The sequence below is a fragment of the Danio rerio genome, chromosome 6 (assembly GCF_049306965.1).
Source record: "Danio rerio strain Tuebingen ecotype United States chromosome 6, GRCz12tu, whole genome shotgun sequence".
NCBI classification, from domain to species: Eukaryota; Metazoa; Chordata; class Actinopteri; order Cypriniformes; family Danionidae; genus Danio; species Danio rerio.
The window spans coordinates 59325219-59350000 of NC_133181.1; the positions used below are offsets into that span (position 1 = coordinate 59325219).

Sequence of the window (24782 nt, forward strand, 5' to 3'; positions counted from 1 at the left end):
TTTTCTTACAAAACCCATCTTTTGGCTCCAGAATTCACTTACATAACTTATAAATACATTTTTTTTTCGTACTGCAGCTTCAAAATCCACTGTCTACAATATAAAGCCTGGAGGAGCCAGAATATCACTTAATAAAACACCAACTGTGTTTGTCTGAAAGACGAAAATGCCTGAGGGCGAGTAAATGATGAGATATTTTTCATTTATAATCCAACTAAAAACACAATAATTTATCTGTATCTTTAAATATTAAAATGAGCTGTGTTTATTATGTGATTCCTGTTTACACGGATTTCAGATATGGAAGGTGATTGGGGACAAAATTGGATCAACACACTGCCAAAATGTCAACAATCTCAATAGCCAATAAAAGGCCAGTATATGAGACTATGTTTGCATATTCGATGCAATAGTATTTTGGGGTGTACGAACATCAGACATCTTGTTTTGGTCATGAAGTTGTTATATGAGCAATATCACATGAGTAGCAGTGTGCTATGGCTGTATATCAGCACTGGTGGGAGGCGTGCAATGCCTTAGCGTTCCACCAGTGCTGATATACAGCCATATCTCACTGCCACGAGTGCAATATTACGTTTATACAACAGCTAGACGGCACAATCGTGTATATAAATAAGAAAATCAAACACGGAGAGTCTAAAAACCCCTTTTTATTAGGAACTACTTTCTCCTGTAGCTGACGTCAGAACCGCAGAAGCCGTTATTAATTCACCAACGTCACTTTAGAGCTAGTGTTTGAAAGACTCTGTCTAAAGTGATGACAAAACTGCTGATTTTGCTCACACTTTAAGATTATAAGACTGAACGTGACATGAAATGCCATCAGTCTACAGAGATATCTTCTTACAGCGTTACAGTCTACAGTATTTCTCTGTTGTAATTGGAATCTCACAATAATTAACCCCGAAAAAAGCAATTCAATCACTACCAGACTGCTGTTGTGTTTGGAAAAACGCTAAACACATGCAGACTTTGCTTCTTTCTTTCTGCCAGAACAACACACATTCCTGATATGCGAGCAAATCAGTATAAATACAGCACTACAACATACAAAAGAGAGAGATCATCTTAACTGCCAACATGTTTATGTAAATCCGAGAGAACGGGGGTGTTCGGGGGTGAATTACACTGATAAGAACCGGGATAGGATGCAGCGGGTTTTGGGCGGCTGCTGCGATCGGGTACTGTACCACAGTTGGCAACCTGGTGGTGTTTGCAGACTGTACCAAAAAGGGGGGTTGGTGAAATAACGGGAGTTTTCCGGAAGAAATAAATAACGGGATGGTTGTGGGAGATTGGTCTGAACTATGTGATACTCATAGGAAAAACAGGAGTGTTGGCAGGTATGCATAGCAGTTTAATAATGATTTGATCTGCTGTAGTTCGAAATCAGACTGTAATACACTTATAAGCGTTAGCGCTTTATTTGCGGTTCTGGCGCCATCTTGTGGATAGAAAACGTCAACTGTCTTTGTCTACACAATAGCCCCTTTCACACATACAGACCTTTCCGGAAAATTGCCGGCAATTTTCCGGAAAGGTTGTATGTGTGAACAGGTCCTTTTTGAAAATACCGGTAAATTCGTTCTGGCTATTTTCCAGAAAGAGAAGTTGTAACATTACCGGCAATTTGCTGGAATGCTGCACTGTGTGAATGCAGAAGGAAGATTCCCGTAATAAGCGCGTGCACGTCTAGAACGTGCTGACGTGAGACATCTGCTTTAGCCAATCACAACAGTCAGACGCATTTATGTCCGCGCGGTTTGTGAGGATAAAAGCCTTTGAATATTTTTCCAGACACATTTAGCTGCTAGAAGTTAGTCAGATCACGTTTATATGTTCTTCTTAATGCCAACTGTGTAAATAATCATCGATGAGATGCTCATGATAAGCCGTTGTTTGTTTACCTTCAAGCTTTGCGTGTGCCTGTGAAACAGCCTGTGAGCGCCTGCACACGTACATATTATGAACATCTCGACATGCGAAAGTGATCCTGCGAAAGTTGTTCACAATATTGATCATCCACAGAGTTTGTAATTTAGTCAAATGTTTACAAATACAAGCTCAGCCGTTTAAAGCTCATTTGTGGTGAATGATGTCAGAATTTACCGGTATTTTGGAATGGATGTGTGAATGCTCTTTTCCGGAAAATTCTGTAACGTCCTCGTCTGTGTGAACAGCGCTTTTTTGAATATACCGGTAAAGTCTTTCCGGAAATTTTCCGGATATTTACCGGTATCACTGTGTGAAAGGGGCTATAGGCAAGTTAATGGCCGCCGACGAGATTCTCTCTCAGAAATTGTAAATATTTTAAAATAGGTACTATTCTTACAAATAAACTGCAAAGTTGCGATCTAAACAACTACATTCTCCACAAAAAAATGCCTCAAAAGTATATTTTGTTGTGTAACAGCAGGAATATTTGTCAAACTGTAGTGTCTGCTTGTTGCTGGCTGTATGTGGGCGGAGTAATACACAAAGGGTAAAGAGGCTGTACGGGTGTTGATATTGCTTAAATATCTCTTGGCTATCAGCCAATCAGATTCTAGGATCAGACAAAGCTGTTATATAAATTGACTTATCTGCTTACAAAACTAAAAAAAGTAACAGCACTCATCCAGCCCCTTCACCCTTGTGTATCACTCCACCCACATACAGCGACAAGCAAAGGACAAGCTACAGTTTGACAAATATTGCAGCTGTTGGACAACATAATGTACTTTTAAGGCTTTTTTCAGGCGAGAATGTAGTGGTTTAGATTGCAACTATGCAGTTTACTTATAAGGAAAGTGCCTATTTTAAAATATATATAATTTCTGAGAGAAGGCGTGAAGGCAGCCATTAACCTGTCATTGAGCAAAGACGATTGAGGATGTTCATCCACAAGATGGCCATAGAGACAGCATAGTAAGCCCTTAGAGAAAAATAGCGTAATTTTAAACTACAGCTGATCAAATCATTATTTAACAGGGAAATGACTTTCTAAGGCCCCATTTACACTAATGTGTTTTAGTTTGAAAACGCATAAGTTTTGCTACGGTTACGCCATCCATCCACACTATGCCGGAGTTAAAACAGAGCGTTTTGTAAACGCTGGAGAGGCTGTTTTCATTTTGAAACGCTGCTGCACCGTCTCAATGTGGATGGGGAAAAACGGAGACATCTGAAAATGGAGGCGTGGCTGCTGAGATTCTCTACCTGATTGGGGCTTTTGTGTCATTGCGTATCCTTCCCTTATTCGTCAAGCCCCTATCACATGACTATAACACATGGCTTTAAGGCTACCGGAAGACAGCAGACCAGCCTTCACTGTAAACAACAACATGGACACAGAAATGGGAGCGTTGTTTGCACTATTGTCTGTTTTAGGCGCAATTGTGCAGTTATTCATATGTTACGTTTAGTAACAACTGGACCTCGTCGTCTGTCCTCAAAACTACCTTTCTTGCTTTCTTTGCCATCATGTTCATTGTTCAACCGGCGTGTGTTGTCTAACAATAACCAAATGCTGAGCGAGACACATGCTTCCTGTTTATAGAACGCGCATGCCCAGAGTGCACGAATGGTCACGTGATATACGTTTTTGGTGGCATAGTGTGGACGGAGATATGTTCAGAAACGCTTGGTGAAACGCTAGTGTGGACGTGGATCATTTTTGATCTAAAACACCGTTTTAAAACTAAAACGCACTAGTGTAAACGGGGCCTAAGTCGATCTCTCTATTTTTTTACGTTGTAGTGATGTATTTATAGTAATATTGTGTTCTGATTGCAACAGGGAAATACTAGGAAATCTCTTGACTGATGGCAATTCATGTTGTTCAACCTTATAATCTTAAAATGTGAGCAAAATCACCAGTTTTTTCATGTAGATATTTTGGGCTCTATTTTGACGGTCCATGCGCAATACAGAAAGCGCAGGGCGCAAACGCTTTCAGGGCGTGTCAGAATCCATTTTTGCTAATTTAAGTACGGAAAAATCCGCTTTGCGCCATGGTGCATGGTCTAAAAGGGTTGAGCTTATTTTTCTTAATGAGTTATAGGTGTGTTTTGAGAATAAACCAATCAGAGTCTCATCTCCCATTCCCTTTAAGAGCCAGCTGCTTTGCGCCATAAGCGCATTTGCTATTTACAGGACGTAAAGTAAGTGTAAATGGAAAACTAAGCATTTCACTAGCAAACAGTTAAAAGTTTTTTTGTTTTTTTTACAGAAAACAGTTAAACAGAGCATCTACCACGCGAGAATGAGAGATAATGCATCTCATAATCTACTTTTACTTTTGCTCTCTTGGATAGGGAAACCTTTACGCACAGACATCAATTAGCCTATACATAATTAATTTTGTTTGTTAAGCGCAAAGATTTTTTCAAAACTATTTCTAAATTCAGTTCTAATTTCCAGCAAACGAATAAATGAACAATAATAAAAAAGTGTGATCAAAAGTATACTAAAACACATGCTGTGCCCCATATGGTCTAAAACCTGCAGGTGGGCAAATCTACGCTTGTTTTTAATAAAACAAATATAAATATGGATATAATAAATAATACTGCTAATAATAATAACATTATACAAAAGCAAATTGTTATGAATGAACTGAAAAAGCCTCCGAGATGAAGGCAAAAAACTGTGGTTTTAATATTTATGTAGGCTAGAAAATAATATGTTTTGTAATATTTTAATACTTTATATTTATATTCTTATTATTCTTAGTATTCTTATTATATCCTATACATCCTTATTATTTGAATTCTTTTTCATATGTAAAGATATTTGCGTATTGCTCTACATCTTGTGTGTATTAAGCAGTGTGTAAGTGAGACGCATAACTAATGCACTCTGCGATGGACTTTAGACCGGGTTTGTTTTGGTCAATAGAAAAATCTATTATAGTTTCTCAAAATAGCAACGGGCCAGCAGTGCGCCTCAGAACACCTTCCTTTTTAGACCAGAACGCCTATGGGCGCACATATGAGCACAAATGCATTTGCTATTTAAACAGCGTAGCGCAACGCCTCAAAACCACTCTTGCGCCAAGCTGAAACTACCAAACAACAATTGTGGCGCCACATTGCGCCGGGTGTATGATAGGGCCCAGAGTTTTCAGTTTTTGAGTTGAAAACGGTGTTGCGTTAAAATAATGGGACAACACATTATAAACTCCTTAACCGAGGCTTCATGCTATAAAAATAAAATCTCTTAATTCATATTCTGTCGATTTCAGGAGTGAAGCATGATCTGGACTTGTTTTAGTGAGATTCACCCCAATATATCCGCAAGTTTTATCCACCAGCTTGTATTTTACAAAAAAGTTTCTAAAAAATAAATACAAATATTCTCAAGACTAATTTACTGTCTCCAACAAACCCACCCCAACTCATTCTTGTCTTCAGTCATCCTCGTTTTTTGTTAGTCTTCATTAGGTCACCCTGACAATATTCATCCAAAAGAAATTGTCCGATTTGTTTGCGTACTTTAGTCCATTGTCAGGATGAATAAATAAATAAATAGAAAGCAATAAATACATAAATAGTAGAACTTTCTTCTGGTCCATTTATGTCTTTAAATAAATACAGATTATACGTTTTTCCTTGAACGTTTAGCCATTTCAGTTGCCTTTGTAATGATCCAAATCCTTATTTATTTCCACAGATGGCCAAACAAAATGACACAAAAGGTGAAGAATGAGGTGCGTATGGCACAGCCCCGTTTCTCCAGCTCTCGCTGACAGATATTGGAGGACTGCCCACACCACTGCTCTTCTCCTTCAATACAGTATACTTGTCCTATAACGTTTCCTACAAGACAAGAAGTCATTTAAGGAAGTCCAAAAACGGGTGACATTAAAACTCCCCAAACTGACTGCTAGGGATTCAGAAAACCTCACCAGAAACAAACAAATAAGAAGCTGCTGCTGTTGCAGGGAGGAAAAAAAAACAACTCCATTTTGTTTAACGGATGCAGATCGAGATGATGCTAGGATCCCTCTTCCTCTACTTGGGCTGGGGGGGCGTAATATCCAGCCAGTTGCCTGAATCTTGGCCCCCAGTCGCTTAGATATGAAAAATCCTGCTCTGAGGTGGTAGAAAGCGTGCGGATGGAGCTCAAGGATAGCGCCGGCGAACTGCTGCCCTCGAAAGCGTAAGTCTGGAAGGAGTCGTACGGCGGCACTGATAGATCCGCATCTGCTTGCTCCACCTTCTTGCGGATGTAGCCTTTAAAAAGCGAGAAGTCTGCCGGTCCGCCGTCCCCCATCACTCTGTTCTGAATCCACTGCGGGACGGAGCGCAGGTCTGGGCCCGAATCGGAGTTTTTGACCTCGGGGAAGTCGTAGAGGCTGCGGAGGGCGCTCATGTCGTAGGCTTGCGTGTCCTGCTCACCGCCGCCCTCATCGTTATATTTGATGACGTTGTCCCGCATGTCTTCTTCATCCTCGGACATCCGCTGACCCTTCCGGTGGCGTTTGAGGGTTAAGATTAGCAGCACCAGAACTGTAGGAGCAAACAGACAGACAGAAGTAAGTAAAGTGTAGAGTTGAGCTCAAAATTATTTACTCAAATGATGTTTAACAGGTGGCGCAGTAGGTAGTGTTGCCTCACAGCAAGAAGGTCTCTGGTTCGAGCCTCAGCTGTGTGGAGTTTGCATGTTCTCCCTGCGTTCGCGTGGGTTTCCTCCGCGTGCTACGGTTTTCCCCACAGTCCAAAGACATGCGGTACAGGTGAATTGGTTAGGCTAAATTTTCCGTATTGTATGAGTGTGTGTGTGAATGAGTGTGTGTGGATGTTTCCCAGAGATGGGTTGCGGCTGGAAGGGCATGGGCTGCGTAAAAACTTGCTGGATAAGTTGGCGGTTCATTCTACTGTGGTGACCCCGGATTAATAAAGGGACTAAGCCGACAAGAAAATGAATGATTGAATATTATTTACTAGTGCATCATTTATATATTTATTATTTATGCGTGTTTTATTTAGATTATTAGTGATAATATGTTTTATAAAAACATAATTAAAAAAAATAAAATTAAAATTTGTTTATAATGTTTACATTTTAGTTCAGTTCATCATTTTTAAATACTGCTTAAAAATACAGCTTACTGCTTATTTTTTACAGTATAAATTATTATTAATATTAATATTTCAAAATGTATTTTTCATTCAGAAAGAATGCATTTAATTGATCATAAAATTATACATATATTTACGTCTCAAAATAAGTATCTTTCAAATAAATGCTTTTCTTTTAAACTTTCTATACTATTTCTAAAAAAAATAAATAAATAAACAGGATTTCCATAAAAATCAGTTGTGATGAAATAAATTTTAAAATGTTTCTTGATTACCAAAACATCACATAGGAAGGATTTCTTAATGATTGTGTGGCACTGGAGACTTGAGCAATGATACAAAAAAATCCAGCTCTGAATGGCGATTTACATTCACACTTATCGGCCACTTTATTAGGTACACCTTACTAGTACTGGGCTGGACTCCCTTTTGCCTTCAGAACTGCCTTTATCCTCCGGGGCATACGTAGATTCAAAAAGCTGCCCCATACTGGATATTTCCTCTTTGTCAGACCATTCTCTATAAACCTTTTTTTTTTTTTTTGCATGAAAATCCCAGTAGATCTGCAGTATCTGAAATTCTCAGAGCAGCCCGTCTGAAACCAACAACCATGCCACATTCAAAGCCTCTTAAATCCTCTCTCTTCCCCATTCTGATGCTCCGTTTAAACTTTAGCAGATTGTCTTGACCATGTCTACATGTGTAACTGCATTGAGTTGTTGCCATGCGATTGGCTGATTAGAGATTTACATTAACAAGCAGTTGTACCTAATAAAGTGGCCGATGAGTGTATATTATAATATTTCATAATTTAACAATGAGTATTAATGTTATTTGTTAGAGAGCAGATACTTTAAAAATTAAAACAGCTTTTAGTTGTCAACAGGACTGGCATGTGAACTAAAATCTATTTGAGTTGATGTTTGCAAACTTGTTATTCGTATTGCAGTGCATATATATTATAATATTTCATAATTCGACAATGAATATGCATGCTTATTGTTTGTAATATGTGAGCTGTGTGATGGAGGGCCAAACCATGACAGCGGATTTAATTAAACGTCGATGTATTGTCCAGCAGTAAGCAGACAATAGAAAGAATACAGTGTGTACTTCAGTCTACATCATCACCATAAAACACAATGATAGTGTGAACATGACACCGCATTAAAACTACAGCTAAACACACTGATGTTTGCACAACAATAAGTTGTGTTTGGATATGCAGATGACTGATTGTTTAAATGTTGCTATGTAGTTGCTTGGTCTTTCTTACGCCCCATTCACACGGGGCATCAGCGTCAACGCTTCTCATTCACTTTGAATGGGTGACGTCAGGATTTGCAGAACTGCATTGTGGATCCGTCAGTGGCGCTTCAGAGGCGTTGCTTGCTGCAGAAGTTGGGACTAGCTCAACTTTTCAAGCGCCAACAGAAGCATCAGCCAATCAGATCGCTGTATGCAAATACACCAGCTAGACAGTGGCCTATTGACTGAATTTCATTGGCTGACACTGCTATGACGATCGCTTCAGCCCCAACTTCAGACATATCTTCAGTCAAGCGTTGATGCTGAAGGCCCGTGTGAATATGGTGTTAGTGGTTCCTAGGGTGCTGCTAGGTGGTTTGTTAGCAATCTAGAATGAAATGAGTCTGTGTGATATCCCTGTCTCTAGAATTTATTCAGATTCTATATTGTGTAGACTGAAAATCATAACCGGACAGTTACCAGGGCATTTAGGGTGGTTAATAGCGTGTTGCTAGGTTGTTTAATAGAATCTGAAATGAAGAAAACTGTCTGGGATGTTGGGCCTGTTTCAGAAAGTAGGTTCAACCAACTCAGGGTTTAAACTTACCGACTTACCGAGAGATTAATAAGTGTTCGGTTTTAGAATAGCTGATCTGAGTTAGGTCAATTAAAGCAAGGGTTCCCAAACTTTTTAGCCCGTGACCCCCTAAAATAACAATGCCAGTGACTTGGAACCCCAATATCCTTTTAGATGGTTATAAATATATAAACCTCACACACAACGGCGCACACAATAGGCCCAAGTCTGTTCATCTTTTGTGTGCCATAAAGTGCCGTACACTGCAAAAAATGCTTTTCTTGCTTAGATTTTTTGTCTTGTTTCTAGTCCAAATATCTAAAAATTCTTATATCAAGAAGCATTTTCTAGGCAAGCAAAACATATTGTCTTAGTTTCAGAAATAATATGCCAATATTAAGTGAGTTTGTAAATAACCCCAAGTTATTTAAGTTAGGTTTCAGTGTTAATTATTTATGCTGCTTTTAATTACTTCTCTATTTCTTTAAAAATTGTTGTGTTTTTGTTATTTATTTGAACTCCGCTTTGCACTAAGTTATTTAGCCTATAGAGACCCTTATTTTGACGCGCGGCTTGCCGGAAGTGGTCAGGTGCGCGAGCGCGCGCAGATCACGGAAGCAGGGAGATCGGAGAAGCGCGCCTAGCACGAGGGAGAGAGCGATCGCTTGCACAGAGAAATGCACGGAGCTAATGTTACATTTAAGGACTGATTTAGGAGAGATTTAATGCATATTTGAGTTTGTTTTTTGTTCTGTTCATCTTCATTGTTTGAACACCTGGTTGGAAGGGAGAACAAGGTAGATGAGGACATTTTTTATACATATTGCTAAAATTTGATGCATCTGTTAGCTTGCTAATAATTTAAATTGCTATTTTATCGTAAAATTAGTCATATATTTGAAGATACTTTATAATATTGTCACTAAGTTTATTGTTTTGTCTTATTATGTGAATTATTATTCATTACATTTTTTCTATTTGTGTTTATTCATCTGTTCTTAGCTCTTACGGTGTTGTACAGTCTTTAAGGACGGCAAATGCAACAATAAAGGCACAAAGGAGGACAGTGCAACATCAGTGCATGAGTTTAATCCTTTTATTTTTCCAACCGGGCTGTTACAGTAAGAGCTTGCACCCACTGACATTATTTGCTGATGTAAATGATGACGGATCACGGTTCCAATTTGTGCACTCCTGCAAAAGTAAACGAACAAATTGATAATGTTCAAAACAAAGAAGTTGATGAAGAAATAGAAGTTCAATCTGAAGAATTAGACACAAATATACGTCGCTCTACCCGTGAACGAACTCAGACAGACAGGATGCTTGCATATCAAAGGGAGGAGTCTCATAAAGCAGAAAGAAAGCTTATGCATGCATATGAAAAATGGAAGGCTGAGGCTCGGAAAGCAAGAAGTCAGTTGAAATTAGACATTTCTGAGAGTGAATTAGCATCACTCATAGACTCATTGGAAAGGGAAAAGGACAGTGTGATGAATGCATACATAAGGGTTAGAAGTTATGTAACTCCACCCACTGATATGAGACGGAAAATTGATGCTTGTGATGCTGTTACAAAGGATATAGTAAAAATTGCATACGAGAGGATCTCAGGGGTAGATGGAGGCTTTGACAATGAAACCGTAAAGGGGCATTTACGTGAGCTGCTTGAACGAGACTACGCTCGCTCTGTTTATGGTTCTACTGTTTCACGCATCAGCTCCAAATCCAGTACACCTATTAGTCAACCTTCTCTGAATTCTATACTAATGGCTAAACGCATAGAGGCAGCAGCAGAGCTAGCAGCTAAGGAAGCAGAATATGCTACTGTAATAGAAGAAAGGGAGCAAAGAGAAAAATTACGACTTCTAGAAGAGAAGCAAAGAAAAGAACTTGAGGCTCAAAAAGGCGAGTTTGAAAGGCTCCAAGCGATGAAGGAGGTAAGAGCAGCTAGAGCAAGACTGGAGGTGTATGACAAGGAAGAAACTGTTGACACTGTTAATCAAGATGAAGGGCTGCAGCAACCTGTAAGCCCTCCCACGCATAAACCAGTATACTTATCCTCCGTTAATCCAACGCCTAACATTTCATCACAGAGTCCCAACGCTGATGTGTCTCAATTAGCGCAGGCTGTCCAAGATAGCATAACACTAAACAGACTTCCTATGCCAGAGCCCACAGTTTTCAGTGGCGACCCCATTCACTTCATAGAGTGGAAGGCTTCATTTCAATCACTCATTGATAAAAGACATATCTCTTCAGGAGACAAGTTATACTACCTGAAGAAGTACGTTACTGGGCCTGCTCTGAAAGTGCTAGATGGTATCTTTTACAGAAATGATGAGGAGGCTTACAAGGACGCGTGGAAGAGGCTTCTAGATCGCTACGGACAGCCATTCATCATACAACGAGCATTCAGAGAGAAACTTGCATGCTGGCCTAAAATTCAATCCAAGGACTCGGTAGGACTTCGAAATTTCTCTGATTTCTTGAACTCATGTAAGGATGCAATGCCACATGTAAAGGGACTGGAAATATTAAATGATTGCGAAGAGAATAGGAAGCTTGTAAGCAAACTCCCTGATTGGGCGGCTGCCCGCTGGAATCGTCAAACCACACAAACGCTGAGTGAAACACAAGATTTTCCAACTTTTCAAGAATTCGCCCATTTCATGTCTGTTGAAGCTGAAGTTGCCTGTAATCCAGTCACATCCTTTCATGCCCTTCATGTTTCAGAACCTAACAAAGAGAAAAATTATTTTAAGGTCAGTAAACCTAAAGCTAATGTCTTCCATACAAAGACTGTCACACAGCATGATAATTCAAAGCCCACTGGAAAGGTCAATAAGCCATGTCTGTTCTGTCAAAATGGTGAACATCAAATTCATGAGTGTTCTAAATTCTCTGCAAGGTCTCTTGAAGAACGTAGACAGTTCGTAAAGGATACAAGATTGTGCTATGGATGTTTGAGGCTGGGTCACAGTGCCAAGGACTGCCGCTCCCGACATTGCTGCAACACCTGTAAGGGAAGACACCCTACCTGCCTACATGACGACAGCTTCAATAGAAAGGTGAGGTCTTCTTCTGCTCAGAGCCCAGAAAATGTCCATGAAGGAGTTGCGACAATGTCATTGAGTGTAGAATCTGGATGCACGCCTGTTAACACCTCTATGATTGTGCCAGTGTGGTTGTCCACACATAAAGACCCAGTTTCTGAGAAGCTCGTCTATGCTCTGTTAGACACACAAAGCGATTCAGTCTTTATTGAATGTGCAGTATGCAAAAGTCTTAAAGTTGACTCCTGTTCCGTGACGCTTAAACTCACTACTTTAGTTGGAAAGGACTCCTTGATGTCAAGTGAAAGGATTTCTGGTCTTCGAGTTAGAGGTTTCAATTCCTCGCTGATTATAGATCTACCCCCTGCATACACCAAAGAATGCATTCCTGTGGATCACGCACACATCCCTACAATGGAGACTGCAAGTCATTGGAAACATCTAGCCACTCTAGCAGACAAAATTCCCCCACTTCAAAATTGTGAGGTTGGACTATTGATAGGATACAATTGTTCCAGAGCGCTAGCGCCCCGAGAAGTAATTCTTGGAACGGAGAATGAACCATATGCTGTTCGCACGGACCTCGGGTGGAGCATTATAGGTCCTTCCTTAACACATTTTGAGTCCCAAAGTAGTGCTGCCATGTGTCATAGAGTGTCTATCAAGGAAATACCTGCAGTAACTCCCACAGATGTGATAAAAGTGCTGGAATCTGATTTCAAGGACACAGAAGGGCACACAAAAGTGACGTCTCAGGAGGACATCATATTTCTGAGAAAGCTGGAAGAGAATATCAGATTGAACAAGGATAGTCATCTGGAAATGCCCCTGCCATTCAGGAAAAGACCATATCTTCCAGATAACAAACCTCTAGCTGTCATAAGACTTCAACATTTGAAGAGGAGATTAATGAGAGATCAGGAGTACAGAGAGCATTATGTAACATTCATGGAGGAAGTAATAGAGAAGGGTAATGCAGAACAGGTGTTTGAGGAAGGACGAGAAGGAGAAAGATGGTACATACCACATCACGGAGTGTACCACTCGAAAAAGCCAGGGAAATTGCGTATAGTTTTTGACTGTTCAGCCAGATACAAGGGAACTAGCTTGAACGACCATCTTCTAACTGGCCCAGATCTGATGAACAGCTTAACTGGCATCCTTTTGAGGTTCAGACAGTACCCTGTAGCCCTAATGTGTGACGTGGAGAAAATGTTCCACCAATTTCATGTAGACCATGCGGATCGTGATTATTTACGATTTCTATGGTGGAGAAATGGAGATTTCAATTCACAGCCTCAAACCTTCCGCATGACAGTGCATTTGTTTGGAGCCTCATCGTCCCCTGGATGCGCTAACTATGGGCTGAAGCATCTTGCAAGAGAAGGTGAACGTCTGTATCCTCTGGGCTCGCAATTTATTATGCAAGATTTCTACATGGATGATGGAGTTTCCAGCATTGAAAGCACAGAGAAGGCCATCAAATTGGCTGAAGAAGCTCGTCAGCTTTGTGCACTGGGAAGCTTAAGGCTTCACAAGTTTGTGTCTAATGACAAGGAAGTCTTGAAGACAATACCACCCTCAGAGTGTGCGGTGGATGTTACAGCTGTCGATCTTGCTCTCACTGATCAGCCTTTGGAAAGAGCTTTGGGCATTTACTGGAGTCTGGAACAAGACAATTTTAAATTCCGTATCACTGTTAAGGACCAACCAGCAACCCGTAGAGGGATACTGTCTATAGTGGCATCATTGTTTGATCCCTTAGGCTTTCTTGCCCCCTTTGTACTCAAAGGAAAGGCCATTCTGCAAGAAATGTGCCGAAGTGGTATGGGTTGGGATGATAACTTACCCGCTGATCTACAATCAGCATGGGAACACTGGAAGGCAGATCTAGTTAACCTAGAAAAGATTGAAGTGCCTCGTTGTATTGTGCCTTCTGGCTTTGGGAGAATCATAAGGAGAGAGATTCACCACTTCTCAGACGCCAGCATGAGTGGATATGGTCAGTGTTCATATCTCAGACTCGAGAACGAGCAAGGTGACATCAGTTGTTCGTTGCTCATGGCAAAATCTAGAGTGGCCCCACTCAAGATCACAACAATTCCTCGGCTAGAATTGGCTGCCGCAGTGGTGTCAGTTGCAGTGAATGACATGTTGAAGGAGGAAATGAACCTGGCAGATGCAGAAGCGTTTTTCTGGACTGACTCACAAGTGGTGTTAGGCTACATAAACAATGAAGCCCGCCGTTTCCACACGTTTGTGGCAAATAGAGTACAAAGGATTCACCGCACCACAACTCCTCAACAATGGCGGTACATTTGCTCAGATGAAAATCCAGCCGATTACGCATCGCGTGGTCTAAGTGTTAACAATCTTGTCACTTCCAACTGGTTTAGAGGACCTAAAGTTTTATGGGAAAAGCAAATACCACCACCTATGGAAATCAGCAAGCAGCTTCCAATTGGCGACCCTGAAGTCAAGAAGGTTCAGTCACTCAACACGCAAACTGTACAGTATTCATGTTTGTCAGACCGTCTCACCAAGTTGTCCTCATGGTCCAAAGCTATCCAAGCTGTTGCACGTGTAATACGTCGTGTCAGGAAAGACAAGTCACATAATCACAGTACATTGGCGGAACGAAACGATGCACAATGTATCATAATCAAGGACTTACAGAAGCAGACATATGCAGAGGAGATAACTTTACTCCGTAAGGGCAAACAACTACCTCGCAGCAACAGACTATACAATCTTGACACCTTTGTCGACCAAGATGGATTGCTGAAGGTGGGAGGGAGACTTTGTGAGGCATCTATCCCTAATGCTGTCAAGTATCCAGTGATACTTCCGAAGGAGCACCAACTTACAAAACTCCTGATTGCTGATTGTCATGAGAAGATGGCTCATCAAGGAAAGGGAATGACTATAAATGAAATCAGATCAAGAGGATTCTGGATTACGGGAGTTAACAGGACTGTAGCTTCCTTTGTACGACAATGTGTGAGATGTCGCAAGTTACGTGGACCTACGGAAGAGCAAAAAATGGCTAACTTACCCTCAGAGCGCATAGAGCCATCCCCTCCATTCACATACAGCGGGATGGATGTTTTCGGTCCATTCATCACCTGCAAAGGTCGCAAGTCAAACAAGAGGTATGGACTTCTCTTTACCTGTTTCTGTTGCAGAGCCATCCATATTGAGATGCTGGATGACATGTCCACAGATGCCTTTATCAATGGCCTGCGTTGTTTCATCGCTATCAGAGGAGCAGTCCATCAAATAAGGTGTGATCAAGGCAGTAATTTCATTGGAGCCAGGAATGAGCTCACCAAAGCTATGGAGGAGATTGACACCAACCGTCTGGTAACATTCTTAGCGGAAAAACAGTGCGACTTTGTTTTTAATGCACCTCATTCAAGCCACACTGGCGGAGTTTGGGAAAGACAGATTAGAACTGTCAGAAGTGTTCTTCGCTCCACCCTGTCACAGTCATCTGGAAGGCTCGATGACTCTTCTCTGCGAACGTTCTTTTACGAGGCCATGTCCATTGTAAACAGTCGTCCGCTCACGGTTGATAGTCTAACTGACCCAAGTAGCCCTGAACCTCTAACCCCTAATCACCTCCTCACTCTAAAACCTACTCAAGCCCTACCACCTCCTGGCAAATTTGTCAGGGAAGATGTGTATGCCCGTAAGAGATGGCGGCATGTCCAATACTTAGCGGAACAATTCTGGGGACGTTGGCATAAGGAGTATGTGTCTAACATCACAACAAGACAGTGCTGGCATACACCAAGAAGGAACATGCAAGTAGGAGATATTGTCTTGGAGAAGGCAGTGGATCTGCCTAGGAATGAGTGGCGCTTGGCAAGGATTATTGAGGCAGTCACTGACAAGGACGGATTGGTGAGAAGAGTGAAAATACAGTTCGGAGACAGAAATCTGGGGAAGGATGGCAAACGTCCACATAAACCATCTGTGGTGGAACGTCCAGTACAGAAGTTGGTCCTGCTGATGGAGGCAGCCTGAACATACTGACATATCCTTTGAGTAAACAGTTCATAGTAATATATGTTTTAGTGTTGTTTACATCTAGTCTTAAATGGTTATAGTAGTAGTAGTAGTAATTATAATTCATTTAAAATCATTCGTGATTAAAAGGTTAAAAGTCATAATCACTCATGATTGGTGGGAGTGTAAATAACCCCAAGTTATTTAAGTTAGGTTTCAGTGTTAATTATTTATGCTGCTTTTAATTACTTCTCTATTTCTTTAAAAATTGTTGTGTTTTTGTTATTTATTTGAACTCCGCTTTGCACTAAGTTATTTAGCCTATAGAGACCCTTATTTTGACGCGCGGCTTGCCGGAAGTGGTCAGGTGCGCGAGCGCGCGCAGATCACGGAAGCAGGGAGATCGGAGAAGCGCGCCTAGCACGAGGGAGAGAGCGATCGCTTGCACAGAGAAATGCACGGAGCTAATGTTACATTTAAGGACTGATTTAGGAGAGATTTAATGCATATTTGAGTTTGTTTTTTGTTCTGTTCATCTTCATTGTTTGAACACCTGGTTGGAAGGGAGAACAAGGTAGATGAGGACATTTTTTATACATATTGCTAAAATTTGATGCATCTGTTAGCTTGCTAATAATTTAAATTGCTATTTTATCGTAAAATTAGTCATATATTTGAAGATACTTTATAATATTGTCACTAAGTTTATTGTTTTGTCTTATTATGTGAATTATTATTCATTACATTTTTTCTATTTGTGTTTATTCATCTGTTCTTAGCTCTTACGGTGTTGTACAGTCTTTAAGGACGGCAAATGCAACAATAAAGGCACAAAGGAGGACAGTGCAACATCAGTGCATGAGTTTAATCCTTTTATTTTTCCAACCGGGCTGTTACAGAGTTTTTCCTTAAAACAAGCAACATAATCTGCCAATCTGGTAAGCATAATAATCTTGTTTTTCCTTTTGACATAAGATTATTTTGCTTACCCCATTGGCAGATTATTTAACTTGTTTTAAGGAAAACTCACTTAATTTTGGCATAATATATCTTAAAACAAGACAATATGTTTTGCTTGTCTAGAAAATTTCACTTGATTTAAGAGTTTTTAGATATTTAGACAAGAAACAAGGCAAAAAATCTAAGTAAGAAAAGCATTTTTTGCAGCGTAAAGATGTGAGAAAATTTAACCTGTTGCCATGAAGTCAATGTGCTGCATCTGCTACACAATTTCTGTATTTTTGATATAACGTAATCACCCTAGTAGTCACACACAAAAAAAAAAAAAGTAAATAAATAAATCGAAAGGCTTATGGCTTTTTATTTGCATGCTGTTTTTTTATGTAATTATTACCTACAATGTTCTTTCTTCTGTTGGTTATTGATAAAATATGGTCATTCTAATAGTTTAATAAAATGAAATAGATTTTTGGAAATCACCAAGCGACCCCCCGGGAGAGCTGAAGCTGCAGAAACTCTGAGTTTAGAGAATAATACCTGCTCCTGACCAGGTTAGGTTGACTTAGGCCCAATCACGATTCTATTTTTGTACCCCTAACCCTTCCCCTTCCCCATCCCCTCGGCCCTTACAACCGAGGGTGAAGGGGAAGGGCTTCAAAATTTACCCCTAAGAATTGGGACAGCACTACAGCACCGGCACACATCATCATATGTCCTCACGATCTCCTGCTTCATGTGAGAATCAGACGGTCGCAACTGCTGTAGTTATTCCAGTTGTGTTATTTATTGGTATTAATCTTCAGAAAATCACTGAAGGCATATAGTATGTTATCATAATGATATAATGTGGCAATAAGATCGTAACTGTACTGTGTATTTACACAGTGGCCATTTTCATCAATGTAAACACACCAAAACAACATTAACATTATAGCAGACACCGTAAAAAGGTCATTCCCAGCCACTAGACATTACTGGCAGGGTAATCGAGTGTCTGATAGGGATTATAGATCGCAAAATTTATCGTTTTGTTTAGCGCTTTTTTTTTTTTAAAAGCATGACGGTAAAACACGAACGCGGTTATGAATATATTAAAACGTGTTTGTTTGTCGTAAAAATTCCTAATAATGACAAAAAATACTAATTTGTGGATCTCCTTACTTCCGGGTTCAGCAATACTGCCGTTGTGGCTGGTGCATTCTGGGAAATTTTCTTACCCCTTGGTTTCAAGTGTGGTCCTGAAAAATCTTCGTTCGAAGATTTACCTCTTTCCCTCAGCCCTACAAGATAAAGAGAATTGGGACACGCCTACCCCTTGGGGTGCGCGTGCAAAACGAGGGGTAGGGGGTAGGGGAAAGGGGAAGGGCTAAGGGGTAGAATTGGGATTGGGCCTTACTATGCTTCTCGAGAGTGACAAACCTGCCATTTTAAAACGGAAAACCCAGAGTTTCTCTTATTTCAGGGTTTATTATTTCTATTTAAACAGAGTTTCTATTATTTCAGGGCCATTATCTCAAGATTTTATTCAGTAAAATGATAAAGGAAAATCGTGTTGCTTGGATGTTGAACAGTTGCCAATTCATTTTAGATGGGTGCTAGAATGTTGCTAGGTGGTTTATTATGGTCTGAAATGAACAAAACTTGTAATTTTCTGAAATCAAAATGTTTTCCCGGTCAGTGGGAGCTGAAAACCATGAATCTGATAACTGAGGAAAGTAGCTGCTTGGCTTGAGGTGTAAACCATTTAAATATCTTGGGTTTAAATTAATAAGTTTAAGATCTTGGGTTTGTACATTTACGTTACTATAAACTATCAATCTCAAAACTCCCCTAAATAAAATAACCCACTTTGCTAAATCACAGCTTTTGTCTTCACGTTTAAGAGGCTGAAAATAGTTTCATGGACAGAATTAGGTCAGAAATTTTTCCCTCACCAAAGCATCAATGTTTAACAAATTGTAATTGGTTGAATTTTTCAGTCACCAAATAAAAATCCAGTGACATGAGTGAGTTTTTCTGCCGGTTCTGTGTTTATTTAAACAACACTGACAGATGTACGAACGACGCTATGCAATCACAAATGCAGACACTAATTAACATAACTCGGCACAGATTAAGGCTTCATTGATTTATCGAGAGGGATGCGGCTTTTGTTTTCTGACTCATTAATTTATGAAATGATCCATCTCAATTGTTTGCCTTTTCAGTTCATGTTTAATTCCTCATTCATATCTGGCCTCCACCTCGCGGCGCAGCTTTGTGAAACTCTCATTTATGTGTAATCCTTTCTGCACTTCTCTTCTCAATCATGCATTGTTGGCGAATGAAGACATCAGGATGACAAATATAGCGCTTGCCAGATCACCATGAATATGCCAGCCGACTGACCTTCACTAAGCTCCGCCTTTAAATGCTACTGACCAATCCATGCCTAAGCAAGATTCAAAATGATGAATATGTTGTACTACAAATCTCTGAAACATTTTTTGCATTGCTCAATATAGAGGTATGTGACAAAAATGCTTCATAATAAAAAACGTATATATATTTAAATGCACTTGAAAATGAACCTAAAATGATTTAATCAAGAAAAAAGGCTTGTATTAATTAGCAAGAGCTTTTGTAACTGAAATGTTTTAGATCAGAGGTCTGCGCAATACTTTTTTTTTTTTTAGTCCTGCTGCCGTGAGGTTTTATTCCACACCCGACCGCTCCCACCATACATTTGGCCTTTGTAAAGTTTCATTTAAACTAATTTCGAGAGGAGCATGTGCTCATGATTGACCCAGCTGGTCCACATTAGCTAATCATGATCCTCCAATCAAAGGATCCCAAGTCACTATATATATATATATATATACACAGTTGAAGTCAGAATTATTAGCCCCCCTAAATTATTAGACCGCTTGTTTATTTTTTCCCCAATTTCTGTTTAACGGAGAGAAGATTTTTTTCAGCACATTTCTAAACATAATAGTTTTAATAACTCATTTCTAATAACTGATTTACTTTATCTTTGCCATGAAGACTGTAAATAATATTTTACTAGATATTTTTCAAGACACTTCTATACAGCTTAAAGTGACATTTAAAGGCTGAACTAGGTTAATTAAGTTAACTAGGCAGGTTAGGGGAATTAGGCAAGTTATTGTATAACAGTGGTTTGTTCTGTAGATTATCGAGAAAAAATATAGCTTAAAGGGGCTAATAATTTTGTCCCTAAAATGATTAATAAAAAATTCAAAACTGCTTTTATTCTAGCTGAAATAAAACAAATAAGACTTTCTCAAGAAGAAAAAAAAAATATCAGACATACTGTGAAAATTTCCTTGCTCTGTTAAACATGATTTGGAAAATATTTAAAAAAGAAGAAAAAAAATTGAAGGGGGCTAATAATTCTGACTTCAACTGTATATATATATATATATATATATATATATATATATATATATATATATATATATATATATATATATATATATATATATATATATATATCCTTATTTCCTGTCTACAACTATCTTCATCTGGAAGAAACCCCTCCCCTCCTCTTCTTCCACCCTTAATCCAGAATAGGCGGCATAGTGGCCCAGTGACTAGCACTGTTGCCTCACAGAAAGAATACAGATGGCATTGGCTGGGCCATCTGGTATTTCTGTGCGGAATTTGCATGTTCTCCCCGTGTCCGCGTGGGTTTCCCCCGGGTTCCTTGTTTCCTCCAACCATCCAAATGTGCTCTATATTATAGATAAATAAGCCTAAATCTTTTTTTCTAAAGTCTTAGGCCCAATCCCAATTCTATTTTTGTACCCCTACCCCTTCCCCTTAGCCCTTGCAACCGAGGGTTAAGGGGACGGGCTTCAAAATTTACCCCTAAGAATAGGGACAGCACTACATCACCTGAACAAGTCATCATATGTCCTCATGACCGCAATCTCCCCTCGCCCTGCGAAAAGGGGGGAGCCCTGGCCTTGAGGATCCTTTGAGCTCAGGGCTCTCTCCCGGGATAGCACGCCAAACAAGCTATGTATAAATTGTGAGCTAAGTGTAAACTCTTGAAGCTGCCCGCTTAGAATAATTTTCTACCTGATCCGACTGTTTTCGCTAAATATAGATCTGGTTTCCAAAATCTCAAATTGAGATTTATTACCAAAAGAGAGAGGTAGCCGATAATACTGTAGGTTGTGCAGGGATTGTGGGCTAAATATCAGTTTTGTTTGTCCCTTTGTTATGAGACATGAATGCCGCCCTAAAGGTTCAGTCCTGTGACTGCTCAAGGGTAAAACTCTTTATTATCACATCACGCAAAGGGTACATTTTTTTTTTCCATTTGTGTCTATGACGGATAAAAAATACTCGCATACATCAGACTTGCCTGATGTGGGTTTCCTAACAGTAAACTGACCGTTTTCGAATTAGCCGAAGGACAACGCATCTTCACTTTGCTCTCTCATGTTGAGAAAGCCCACTCTGGGGTCCGTTATGCAAATGATGCACACACAGACTGTGCGAATACAAAGCATGTGCAGAAAGCACTGGTCATGCATCCAGCATGCTCAATAAGAATGAGGAAATCACAGATATACTGTTCTGAAATAATGTCGGGAATCGGGAGAGCTATATTGTTAGTCGGCATGTTCCCATTCAAATTACACCAAGGTTATCAATTGCAAACTGCATTTTATTCGTTAATTTATTTCCGCGCAGACCTCCTGTTCAGACATAAAAAATAGGTGGATGGATACGTAGCTAATGAGAATTACAACATTACACCTTTGATTTAAAGCAAAAAAAAAAAAAAAAAAGTCTTAAACCCAGACTGTGAGCTTGTGAATGTTAGTGAACAGCCTGCGAACGTTAAACTGCCAATAGCTATGTTTCCATCCACCTATTTTATGATAATAATAATAATACATTTTATATAAAGGCTCCTTTCTAGCAACTCAAGGACACCATACAATCAACAAGAATAATAAAACAACAAGAGAAATAATAAAATATACACAGCAATAGCTTAAATAAGTGGGTTTTGAGTTTTGATTTGAACAGTGTAAGGGAGTCATTAGCCCCTTTCACACATACAGACCTGTATGTGTGAACAGGTCCTTTTTGAAAATACCGGTAAATTCGTTCTGGCTATTTTCCGGAAAGAGAAGTTGTAACATTACCGGCAATTTGCTGGAATGCTGCGCTGTGTGAATGCAGAAGGGAGATTCCCGTAATAAGCGCGTGCACGTCTAGAACGTGCTGACGTGAGACGTCTGCTTTAGCCAATCACAACAGTCAGACGCATTTACGTCCGCGCGGTTTGTGAGGATAAAAGCCTTTGAATAATTTTCCAGACACGTTTAGCTGCTAGAAGTTAGTCAGATCACGTTTATATGTTCTTCTTTATGCCAACTGTGTAAATAATCATCGATGAGATGCTTATGATAAGCCGTTGTTTGTTTACCTTCAAGCTTTGCGTGCGCCTATGAGCGCCTGCACACGCACATATTATGAACATCTCGACATGCGAAAGTGATCCTGCGAAAGTTGTTCACAATATTGATCATCCACAGAGTTTGTAATTTAGTCAAATGTTTACAAATACAAGCGCAGCCGTTTAAAGCTCATTTGTGGTGAATGATGTCAGAATTTACCGGTATTTTGTAATGTATGTGTGAATGCTCTTTTCTGGAAAATTTCCGTAACGTCCTCGCCTGTGTGAACAGCGCTTTTTTGAATATACCGGTAAAGTCGTTCCGGAAATTTTTCGGATATTAACCGGTATCACTGTGTGAAAGGGGCTATTGTTTCTGATGGCAGGTGGTAGTGAGTTCCAAAGCCGCGGAGCAGAGCGGCTGAATGCTCTGTTGCCCATAGTTGAAAGGCGAGTAAAAAAAAAAAAAACAGATGCGCCATGATGCGCATAAATTTTGAAAATGCGCATAAAAAACGTATGCGCCTAACTGGGTAGGATAAACTTTTTATTCGATAAGAAAAGATGCGCATAAACTGCGATGGAAACACTTTTACCGCACAAACTCCAGCATGTGTAGCGCCCTCACCGCCTGATGAGGGACAATAATGTTAATAAAAACACAGGAAACACGGAGCTGCTGCTGCTTCACGTCAGAGTCTGTGTATTGTTTTTTTTAAATGAATGCACTTAAAAGTATACTTTCACATTGTAGAACATATGTAGACATCTTCACAGATATTATATATATACACATATCACAAAATAACCACATACATATTCCCTGCACATTACTGTTATAAATTACTATAAAGTAATTATATGATTCTTCCTAAATAAACTATTAGTCCCTTTCACACAGTGATACCGGTAAATATTCGGAAAATTTCCGGAACGACTTTACCGGTATATTATAAAAAGCGCTGTTCACACAGGCGAGGACGTTACGGAAATTTTCCGGAAAAGAGCATTCACACATCCATTCCAAAATACCGGTAAATTCTGACATCATTCACCACAAATGAGCTTTAAACGGCTGCGCTTGTATTTGTAAACATTTGACTAAATTACAAACTCTGTGGATGATCAATATTGTGAACAACTTTCGCAGGATCACTTTCGCATGTCGAGATGTTCATAATGTGCGTGTGCAGGCGCTCATAGGCGCACGCAAAGCTTGAAGGTAAACAAACAACGGCTTATCATAAGCATCTCATCGATGATTATTTACACAGTTGGCATTAAGAAGAACATATAAACGTGATCTGACTAACTTCTAGCAGCTAAATGTGTCTGGAAAAATATTCAAAGGCTTTTATCCTCACAAACCGCGCGGACGTAAATGCGTCTGACTGTTGTGATTGGCTAAAGCAGACGTCTCACGTCAGCAGGTTCTAGACGTGCACGCGCTTATTACGGTAATCTTCCTTCTGCATTCACACAGCGCAGCATTCCAGCAAATTGCCGGTAATGTTACAACTTCTCTTTCCGGAAAATAGCCAGAACGAATTTACCGGTATTTTCAAAAAGGACCTGTTCACACATACAACCTTTCCGGAAAATTGCCGGCAATTTTCCGGAAAGGTCTGTATGTGTGAAAGGGGCTATTCACAGTTTAATTATTCTATAACACACACAAAGGCATATAACCGACCTACACATATATCTCTCTTTATATATACATTGTAACCAACTATGGGAAATAATAGCACTTTATGACTTTATAATTACTTTTGTAACAATATTCCCTTTGTTAGTTGTTATGTTGATACATATAATATACATTGACTTGACCGTTTTTTCAGTTGGCATTTAAATCATCACTGTTGCCGTTGGAATTACAGTGCAGAGCGTATATATATACAGTTAATACGAACTCTTATATATATTAATATTCACTATCAGGTTAATTTAATAGATGACACTTGTTGCTTTCATATCTCTAATGTATATTCAACACATTTTGATAACGATTTCAATATTTCATACCTGATGAGGGACAATAATGTTAATAAAAACACAGGAAACACGGAGCTGCTGCTGCTTCACGTCAGAGTCTGTGTATTGTTTGAGCAGCAAGCCCCTCCCCCTCATTAGGTATGAAGTAGAAGTAGCCAATCGGAAACATGTAAATTATAGCATCACATTACATTCATTTACAATATTTATTTTCTATTTTCTACTTAATAAAATGAAAGTGTACAGACTAGAAAGACAAATTAACTTTGATTTTTAATTTCTAATAATTCGTAACCACTTCACATGCGCATTAAAAAAAGGTCATGTGATTTTGTTAAAAGAGATCATGTGATGCTTAAAATGTGTGTGAAGGGACAAAACGTCAGGCTGAGCACATTATAAAACATCTGAAATGTTGTTTTGGT

At 39.5% G+C, this 24782-nt stretch overlaps 2 protein-coding genes across 6 annotated transcripts in view; one reads left to right on the forward strand and one right to left on the reverse strand.

Annotated features, from left to right (window-relative positions):
- Positions 1-5003: 5003 nt before the first annotated feature.
- cdh22 (cadherin 22) overlaps positions 5004-24782 on the reverse strand; it is a 499150-nt gene continuing 479371 nt past the window's right edge. For all 3 annotated transcript variants that reach the window (XM_073954734.1, XM_073954733.1, XM_073954732.1), the window contains one exon: positions 5004-6512. In XM_073954734.1, coding sequence (XP_073810835.1) covers positions 5998-6512 — 515 coding nt within the window. In that variant the 3' untranslated portion in view covers positions 5004-5997. The remainder of the gene's footprint in view (positions 6513-24782) is intronic.
- LOC101882673 (uncharacterized) lies at positions 9527-16862 on the forward strand. 3 transcript variants are annotated; one of them, XR_012408254.1, is made up of 3 exons: positions 9527-9707; positions 9913-16551; positions 16757-16862. XR_012408254.1 is itself a non-coding variant. In XM_073954704.1 (3 exons), exons 2-3 carry the CDS (start codon positions 11629-11631, stop codon positions 15993-15995), a joined length of 4221 nt encoding a protein of 1406 aa, XP_073810805.1. In that variant the 5' UTR covers positions 9527-9707; positions 9913-11628; the 3' UTR covers positions 15996-16862. The 3 variants fall into 3 exon arrangements, 2 of the variants coding, with proteins under 2 accessions (XP_073810805.1, XP_021332996.1); XM_073954704.1 differs by having other exon boundaries at positions 9913-11675; positions 11822-16862; XM_021477321.3 differs by having other exon boundaries at positions 9913-16862.

What these genes read in the sequence shown, in the direction of transcription:
- LOC101882673 (XM_021477321.3), top strand. Translation starts at nt 10,071, where the DNA reads ATGATGACGGATCACGGTTCCAATTTGTGCACTCCTGCAAAAGTAAAC.